General features: G+C 59.1%; 2 protein-coding genes across 5 annotated transcripts; one reads left to right on the forward strand and one right to left on the reverse strand.

Moving 5' to 3' along the window:
- Positions 1 to 540: 540 nt before the first annotated feature.
- APOC3 (apolipoprotein C3) lies at positions 541 to 2,852 on the forward strand. Of its 4 annotated transcripts, none has more exons than XM_084974657.1 (4): positions 541 to 979; positions 1,203 to 1,270; positions 1,426 to 1,549; positions 2,573 to 2,852. In XM_084974657.1, the coding sequence occupies exons 2-4, from the start codon at positions 1,216 to 1,218 to the stop codon at positions 2,682 to 2,684; spliced, it is 291 nt and encodes a 96-aa protein (XP_084830783.1). In that variant the 5' UTR covers positions 541 to 979; positions 1,203 to 1,215; the 3' UTR covers positions 2,685 to 2,852. The 4 variants fall into 4 exon arrangements, with proteins under 4 accessions (XP_084830783.1, XP_020957907.1, XP_005667429.1 ...); XM_021102248.2 differs by having other exon boundaries at positions 541 to 705; XM_005667372.3 differs by having other exon boundaries at positions 541 to 574.
- A 2,940-nt stretch (positions 2,853 to 5,792) lies between these two features.
- On the reverse strand, positions 5,793 to 7,676 carry APOA1 (apolipoprotein A1). The gene is given in 4 exon segments (NM_214398.1): positions 5,793 to 6,445; positions 7,089 to 7,242; positions 7,424 to 7,486; positions 7,656 to 7,676. Coding segments are annotated over 3 exon segments (798 nt in total). The 5' UTR covers positions 7,467 to 7,486; positions 7,656 to 7,676; the 3' UTR covers positions 5,793 to 5,844.
- Between the last annotated feature and the right edge of the window lie 723 nt (positions 7,677 to 8,399).

The raw sequence follows: 8,399 nt of genomic DNA on the forward strand, positions 1-8,399 counted from the left end.
GAGATGGAGATGCTGGGGAGGGGGCCGTGTGCGCCTGCCGTGGCACCCCTCTCCCACAAGCCTCTGCCCCTAGATCATCTGCGACTTCGCCCTAGACACCTCATCCCAAGCCACTGTGTTGTTCCCAAGTCCAAAGAAGCCAATCACGCTCTCACCCCTTCTTCTAGGCTGCTAACAGGGCTTGGGGTTGGGTGGGAAGGGCCTGGCACCCACGTGGGAAGGGCTGAGGTGGTCCCAGAAGCCCCTGGCTTGTCCCCCAATCCCTGGGGAGCCAGGCTGCCCAGAAGGAATGGGGTCTCTCCAGGCCCACCCACCCCCAAGCCCTGAGCCCGCTAGGCTGCAGCATTGACAGGAGAGCAGCATGGGCACCTGCAGCTTTCTAGAGATTTCCCAACACCCAGCAGACCTGGCTGCCTCTGGTTACCCTGCCTCAGGCCTTGACCTAGATTGATCAGCAGGTGACCTTTGCCCAGCTCACTGGGCCCTCACTGCCTGCTGCCCTGGGGACAATATAAAGCAGGTCAGAACCTGCTTGTCTGTCTACTCAGTTCATCCCAAGAAGCAGCTGCTCCAGGTAACGGCCCCTGGGAGTAGGGGGGGAGGCGAGGGGGAGTAGGTTGGAGAGGGGCAGGCTGGGGTCGCTGCCCCGCCCAGCAGCGAAGCCTGGAGAAGGGCTTGCTAGAAGCAAGGAAGCCTCACCGCTTGGTGAGTGTTCCCTACAAAGGCATCTAGGGAAACGGAGGCCCGTGGGGAAGGTCACCTGCCCAAATCCGTAGAGCGCGGTAGCTGAGCTGGGGCTGGAACTGGCTCCGTTTCCTGTGCATTCTGCCTGTTTAGGACTGAAAGAAGCCGTAGACACCCCCGTCCCACCCCAGGCAGAAAAACTGAGGCCTAGAGGAGGCAGAAAGCCACCCAAGGTCACGTGGCATGTTAGTGGCAGAAACCCAGCCTGAAACCAGCCGTCTTGATTCCTGGTCTGGTGGGTTTTCTGCTCCATGCCACCCTTCGTCTCCGGCCTGGGTCCTTGCAAATCCCCCATCTGAAAGCCCTTCGCTTCACCCACATTAGTTCGGGAACAGGCCCTTTCTCTTCCTGGCCTGATCCAGCTCAGGTCCCACCTTAGGGGCCACTGGGCCTCCCCAGGGAGGGCCCAGAGGTGGTGGGGGGACTTGGGGCACCCCTCACAGGAGCCTTCCCCGCAGGAACAAAGGCGCCATGCAGCCCCGGGTCCTTCTTGTCGCTGGTCTCCTGGTGCTCCTGGCCTGTGCCCGTAAGCAGCTGGTGGGGTCAGGGCTGGGGGCGGCGAGGGGGCAGCTGTCTGTCTGCAGGACCCTTGGGAGGTGGCTTGGGGATGCCGGGCCCTGGCGGGTCCCCAGGGGTCCCCTAGAGGCTGATCTGCCCCACTCTGCCCCCTTGTCCTCACAGAGGCTATCGAGGCCGAGGACACCTCCCTTCTGGACAAAATGCAGGACTATGTGAAGCAGGCCACCAGGACTGCCCAGGACGCGCTAACCAGCGTGAAGGAGTCCGAGGTGGCCCAGCAGGCCAGGTAGGCCCTTCCTCCCCTGCCCTTGACTCGGGGGAGCCTGGGCGGCGGGCGGGGGCTCCCGCCTGCCCACCCAGGACCTGTGCCTCTCTGAGCCTCCGTTCTGTCTGTAAACAGGCTCCCTCACAGGGAGGGATGGCGGAGGGGGGCCTTTATCTCCTCTTCCCCCTCTGTCTCCCTCCTTTCTCCCTCTGCGCCCCGCCTGGCTCTGAGGACGGCCACTCAGCCCGCACTTCGTTTCCTTTTCTGATTGTCCGGCTGGAGCTCTGGCTTGGGGGACCCACAGGACCCAGTTTCAGCCGTGTCGGGGGGGTGGGGTGTGGGTGGGTGTGTGTGTCTGCGTCTGCGTCTACCTGTTCCAAGCCCTGGGCCCATGTGAGCAGATTCGGCCCTTCCCGTCCCACCCCTCGCCGCCAGCCTGCGAGCCCCCTCCTCTCCCCAAGCCCCGTCCCACCTCCACACCACCCGCCTTGGCCGGCGCTTCCATGGCAGAGGCATCCACAGCGGTTCTCAGTCCCCAGAAGCAGCTGTGCAACGAGGACTGGGTATTACTCCCCCCATTTTGCAGATGAGAAATCCAAGGCTCACGTAACCAAGTGACCTGCCCCAGCTCCTGCAGCTAATCCATCCTCTGATATCTTCCCCAAAAAGAGACTGCTTCTCTCTGCCTCACTCCCCTCGGAGCCACCAGGATGTACAACCCTAGGGGGCGTCCTGTACCTAGACTAGAATGACAGTCCTGCCCTTACACGTCTCCCCACCAATCACTCCTGTCCCGCTTGCCCCAGACCTGTGGTGGCACAAAGGTCTGCCTCCACCTGGAAAAACAACGGGTTACACTTGCTGGTGGTCCCATCACCACTTTTGGCCTCTCGTCCTGGGTGGCCGCTGTAGGGGGTTCCTGCCTGAGGCCTCCGGGTGTTGATGAGAGCGTAAGGGGAGAGGCAGTGGGGATATGATAGGCACTGCCCAGGGACCAGCTCTCACCCCACCCTTTGTGCTCCGCTCACTGATTTGACCCCCCAGGGGCTGGGTAACCGACAGTATCAGCTCTCTGAAGGACTACTGGAGCACGTTCAAGGGCAAGTTCACCGACTTCTGGGATTATACCCCCAAGCCCGAACCGTCTTCCTCCTGAGATCTTGATATCGCCATCTGTCTGCCCAGCCTTCCTGCCAACAGCCTGGGTCCTGCAGCCTCCCAGGACTGTCCCCAAAATTCCCTTGAAAGGGACAACAGCCTCGATGCCCTCCCATCCCACCCCAGACCTGGCCTTCCAATAAAGCTGGATGAGAAACTGCCATAAGTGGCGTGTCCCACATGTGTTATGTATGTTGGTGTGGGAACGGGCGGGCTCCGGGCTGACTCCAACTCAGAGAGGCCTGGGGCTGGTGCTTGAGCCAGCTCTCAGCAGCTGGCTGCAGTCTGGGCCCGAGTGACTTCATCTGCAAGGGGGAAATGACCCTATCTACCCTGCCAGCCTCAAGAGGTTTGCGTGGAGGAGCAAAGGGGCTAAGAGGTTTGGCAAGACTTTGATAAAACTGTCAAAGGCTGGGCAACAGGACTCGAGTGTGTGCCCCATGCCAGGCACCACACCTGGCATTTTTATCTCATCATCAAAATTGAGACTGTATGTGCACATCAAAATTCTGCAGCTGACTACCTGGGCCGCCCGAGGGAAGGAGGCTGATGCGGGAGTGCTTGAAGTAAGATACCACCGGGCTCTGGTCTTGGCTCCATCACTTCATATCAGCCTCAGTTCTTTGTCTGTAAAATGGGCCTAATAATACACACACCACCGTCAGTTTTTTGAGGATGAAGGAAATGAGTCCGTGCACAGCACCTGGCACATCAAAGGCACCTGGTAAACGGCTGCCATTGTCACTATAGGCTGAGCTGATTGTCCCTTAGGGTTCAGGATTGGAGGGGGAGGGCAGTGTCCTGGGAACTAAGAGGGAACCCAATGTCACCAACACAGGCTGCATTCCTTGTGTCCTCACCACGCAACAGATGTTCACATCAGAGAGTTCCAGAACCACAGACTACTTGAGCAGCCCCCCACCCTTCCAATGTGAAGACCAAGGCTCAGAAAGGTGAAGCCACTTGTTCAATGTCACTGAGTCAGCAATGGCAGAACTGGACCTCAAGCCCAGACAGCTGCCCATGTTCTGCTCAGCTGACAGGAAAAGCCTTTAGTTACTCCCATGCCGAGTGTCAGAGGGCCCCTTGATAGATCTTGGTGGCATCAGGACCTCCAGCCCCACTGAGAGACATCTGCTTTTCTCTGGAAATTGACCTGGGCTTCTCTTCGGGGCCCACTTGTCCAGAGATTCCTGCACCCTCACCTGGAAAATGTTCTCACCCAAACCTGGGCTTGACACCTAGTGTAGCTGAGGATGACGAGGAACTAAAAAGTCCACTCCTGGAGTTCCCGTCATGACTCCGACAAACCTGGCTGGTATCCATGAGGACGAAGATTTGATCCCTGGCCTCACTCAGTGGGTCAAGGATACGACGTTGCTGTGAGCTCTGGTGTAGGCCAGCAGCTATAGCTCTGATTGGACCCCTAGCCTGGGAACCTCCATATGCCGTGGGTGCAGCCCTAAAAAGACAAAAAAAAAAAAAAAAAAAAAAGAAGAAGAAGCCTGCTGCTTTATCCAAGTGCGGTCAAGTACACTGGATCTGTGGGAGCGGTAGATCCTCCAGCAGCAGAAGGGAAATGCTCTGAGCGGAGAGGGAGAGGGAGGCTCCATGGATGCACTGCCCAGAGCTTTGCAGATCTGTGAGGCCACACGCGTGCACACGGGGGTGAACATAGCTGAGCATGAAGAGGGCTGGCTGTGAACACTCAAGCCCATACGAACTTGACTGCCTAGCCACACACTTAAAAAAAAAAAATCATGGATGCCCAGGAGCAGATGGGTCTAAAATGGGCAACCAAGCCCATCCTGCTCTTCAGCCTTGGAAGTGACTTCATGTTTCCGAGCTCCGGCTTCCCCACTCATACCACTGAATGGTAGTCTACCTAGGATTTTGGGAAGGATGCAGTGAGATGATGGATATGAAACATCCTGGAAATAAAAATGTGCTAATTACTTGCCAGAGGAGGTGATTATTTTTCTGACTTAGGCCAGAGCTGGCAGACAGAGGGGCTGGCAGGGCTGGAGCCCTGAGGGTGGAACAGCTGGTGGGCACAGCTGGGCCTGAGGAAACAGTTTCCAGGCAGGGTAGGGTGTGAGGAGTGGCATGAGGCCCTTGTAAAAAAGGGAAAAGGAAGCATCAAAGCATTTTTTGAGCTACGAAAGGAGGAGTTCCCTGGTGGCTCAGGGAGTTAAGGATCCAGTGTCCTCACTGTGGTGGCTCTGGTTGCAGGCTCCATCCTTGGCCTGGGAACTTCCGCATGCTGCACGCTTGGCCATAAATAAATAAATAAATACATAAGGAGCAAGTGCCAAGACCTTCGTTTGAACTTGCCCGTCTTTCCCAGGGGCTCCTTGAGGTCTGTCCACCTCAGTTGTCCTAGAGCAGGAGGGCTGGGGGAGGCTCCTCTCCTCTGCCCCTGGAAAAAGCCCAGTAACAGGGAACCACTTTTCCCAGCAGAGCCAGTACTTTTTTTTTTTTTTTTTTTTGTCTTTTTAGGGCCGCACCCTCAGCATATGGAGGACCCAGGTCGAATCAGAGCTGCAGCCCCCGGCCTAAGCCATAGCCACAACAGATCCAGAGCCGAGTCTGCGATCTACACCACAGCTCACAGCAACGCCAGATCCTTCACCCACTGGGCAAGGCCAGGGAGCGAACCTGCGTCCTCATGGATGCCAGTCAGATTCGTTTGGCTGAGCCAACACGGGAACTCCAGCCAGTACTTCTCGTCTGAGGTTTTCCCGGCACTGGCACTGCATTATCTGTAACTTTGCCTGCTTCTCTATTATTTCCCTTCTGTTCTGGCCTCCTTAGGAGAGAGAGTTTACTGCCTCACCCCTGAGCCCCGGGGGCTAGCAGGTCCTCCACCATTAAAGCTCTGAGAGACTTGGCTTCAGAGCTGATGCCTCCACTGGATCATGGACCGGGAAGTTCCTGCCCCGGGCTGCGCCCGCGCCCCGGGCTACTTCGCCAAAGCACCCCCTCCCCACCCCAGTCTCCCCAAAGACAATTTTCTGGGTTTTGGAGAACTTTTTATTGTTTAAAAATCAACATCGAAGCTTCACAAAAAAATACAACCCATCACAAGCGTCCTGCTCCGGAACTGCTTATTCCAAGAAGCCGAACTGATGGCGAGGGGAGCGCGGGCGGAGGGCGTCTCACTGGGCGTTCAGCTTCTTGGAGGCCTCGTCGATGGCGGCCAGGATGCTGACCTTGAGGTTCTCCAGCACGGGCAGCAGGCCCTGGCGGAGGTCCTCCAGCGCCGGCTTGGCCTTCTCGCCCAGCGCTTTCAGCTGCTCCTGGGCCTTGGCCTGGTACTCGGCCAGGCTGCCGCCGCCCTCCTTGAGCGCCTCGAAGCGGGCGGCCATGCGCTGGCGCAGGTCGTCGCTGTAGGGCGCCAGCTGCTGGCGCAGCGCCTCCACGTGGGCGCGCAGGCGGTCGCGGAGCTCCTCGGCCAGCGGGCTCAGCTTCTCCTGCAGCTCCTGCACCTTCTGGCGCGCGCCCTCGCGGAACTCGGCGCCCAGCGGCGCCATCTTCTGGCGGTACGTCTCCATCTCCTCCTGCCACTTGTTCTGGAAGTCGTCCAGGTAGGGCTGCACCTTCTTCTTCACCTCCTCCAGGTCCTTGCTCATCTCCTGCCGCAGCGCCTCGGTCTCCTTTTCCAGGTTGTCCCAGAACTCCTGGGTCACTGGGCCCAGCTGCTCACGCACTTTGGTGAACGTGCTGCCCAGGCTGTCCCAGTTGTCCAGGAGTTTCAGGCTAAAGGGAAGAGAGAGAGGAGGGCTCAGGGCAGGCCTCCCGGGTGGCACCGTGGACACCTCTGGAGCTGCAACCCAGCACCCCAGCTTGGCTGGGGTGGGACCGGGCACATGTGCCCCTGAAAGTGTGGTTGCTGGGGCCAGACCCTCAGCCTAGCTTCTCTCCATCATTGTGCACGCGCGCGAGCGCACACACACACACACACACACACACACACACACACCCCGCCACCACACTGCACCCCATCGACCAGATAGACCGAGGAGCTGCGTTTGGTGCCCAGTCCTGTCTGTCCCTGAAGCCAGTCCTTTTAAGGACCTGGTCTCTACCCTTCCAGCCCATTCTCCTCTCTGAAGACAGCTGTCCCTGCTACTGGCAGGAGCAGAGGAGGGAAGTTAGGACGAATGGACCCATTGCACCTGCAGGCAGAGTGAGGTGCTGTAGATACTGACTGGGCAGCCCTGCTAAGCGGAGGTGACCCTGCATGGGGAGCCCACTCCTCTCTTCCATCCAGGTCTTCTATGGGGCCCATCAAATAGCAGGTGGGGATTCGGCCAATCTGGCTGCTTCTTCCCACAGGCCTCTCCACCCCATCCCCAGCACCGGTACCCCCTACCTCTGCCCTAGGCCCCAGGGTCCTTACTTGAGGTGTTTTCCCAAAGCGGAGGCTTCAAACTGGGCCACATAATCTCTGCCACTGTCTTTGATCGCATCCACATACACGGTGGCAAAATCCTTCACCCGATCCCAGGGTGACTGCGGGTCATCTTGCTGCCAGAAATGCCGAGCCTGGCTCCCTGGGGGTGGGAGGGAAGACCCAGATCAGGCCAGCTCCGGGTCAGGATCTGAGCTGAAATGCCAGGCAGCGGAGAAGGGCAGGAGGGAGAAATTCTGCTCCCCATGCTCAGGAGGGTGGACTGCAGGGGTTCAGGCAGAAGACACCCCCGAAGGTTGGCTCCCTAGGTTGGGGGCACCTACCTGTGAGGAAGAGCACAGCCAAGGTCAGCACCACGGCTTTCATCCTGAAGGGACGTGGGTGACCTGGAGGAGAAGAGGGGCCGGCTGAGTGCAGGAGGCGGGGCACAGAGAGGGAGAGGGCCAGGGGTCCAGTGCCCCAGGGCAGAGGCTGGAGCTGGGATCCCAGGGCCTGAGCTTCCAGTGCCTAGAGCTGGGGGAAGCCAGGGTAACCTGAGCAAGTAGCAGCACTCACCTCGATGCGCCAGCGGTCTCTGACCGCCCGGTCTCCTCCAGCCTATTTATGCTGCCAAGCAGGGGCTGGGCTGGGAGGCTGATAAGCCCAGCCCAGGCCTTGCCGCCGCTCACTGGTCCTGGAGATGTGGAACTTAGAGTTCAAGGATCAGCTTTGTCCCTGGGGCCGGGCAAATACATCGGGCAAACAGGAAGCTGTGGGGGCTGCAGGGCCAGGGATCAAGGGTTCAGGCGGGGGTGGGAGGGGGTGGGTGCGGGCTTGCAGGTCCCCAGAGTCGGGGTCAGCTGGCCCCTTCTCGGTGGTGGCTGTGTTCCCGCCATTGTCCATTGTGCCAGCGCAGCAGGCGAGAGGCAGGAAGGAAGAAAAACGCACGAGCTGCCAGGGATGGCCGGGACTCCTCGGCTCAGGCCATGTCCTCCCCTGCGGTCCCCTCGCATTCCAGGGAGATTATCTCACCCCCACCCTGCCCCCATCTCACACAGCGGCAGTCGGTCCTCTCACCAGTGCTGTCCCAGCTCCCGTCCCCACCTCCTCCCAGGCCCTCGACCTCCTTCCTGGATCCCTGAGCGCAGGGGAGAGCGCTCAGTAGCTCCCAGGCTTTGAGACGTCTGAGTCCTCGAACGTTTCCAGACAAATTCTAGAGCCCAACACACAGCTGCCGACGTTTCGTTTTGTCATGTTAAAAATCTTACCCACCATCGCCCCTGACCGGATCCAAACCCTACCGTCTATTGTGACCAGCAC

Source organism: Sus scrofa, chromosome 9 (genome assembly GCF_054392235.1).
Source record: "Sus scrofa isolate SSC_HxYL_T2T_F1_AM1 chromosome 9, Sscrofa_HxYL_maternal_Yorkshire_Landrace_v2.0, whole genome shotgun sequence".
Taxonomy (NCBI): Eukaryota; Metazoa; Chordata; class Mammalia; order Artiodactyla; family Suidae; genus Sus; species Sus scrofa.

Excerpts from the sequence above, each read along its gene's own strand:
- APOC3 (XM_084974657.1), top strand. The coding sequence starts at position 1,216 with ATGCAGCCCCGGGTCCTTCTTGTCGCTGGTCTCCTGGTGCTCCTGGCC. Across the intron at positions 1,271-1,425 it reads GGTGCTCCTGGCCTGTGCCC|AGGCTATCGAGGCCGAGGAC; the intron begins GTAAGCAGCTGG and ends TTGTCCTCACAG. Across the intron at positions 1,550-2,572 it reads GAGGTGGCCCAGCAGGCCAG|GGGCTGGGTAACCGACAGTA; the intron begins GTAGGCCCTTCC and ends TTGACCCCCCAG.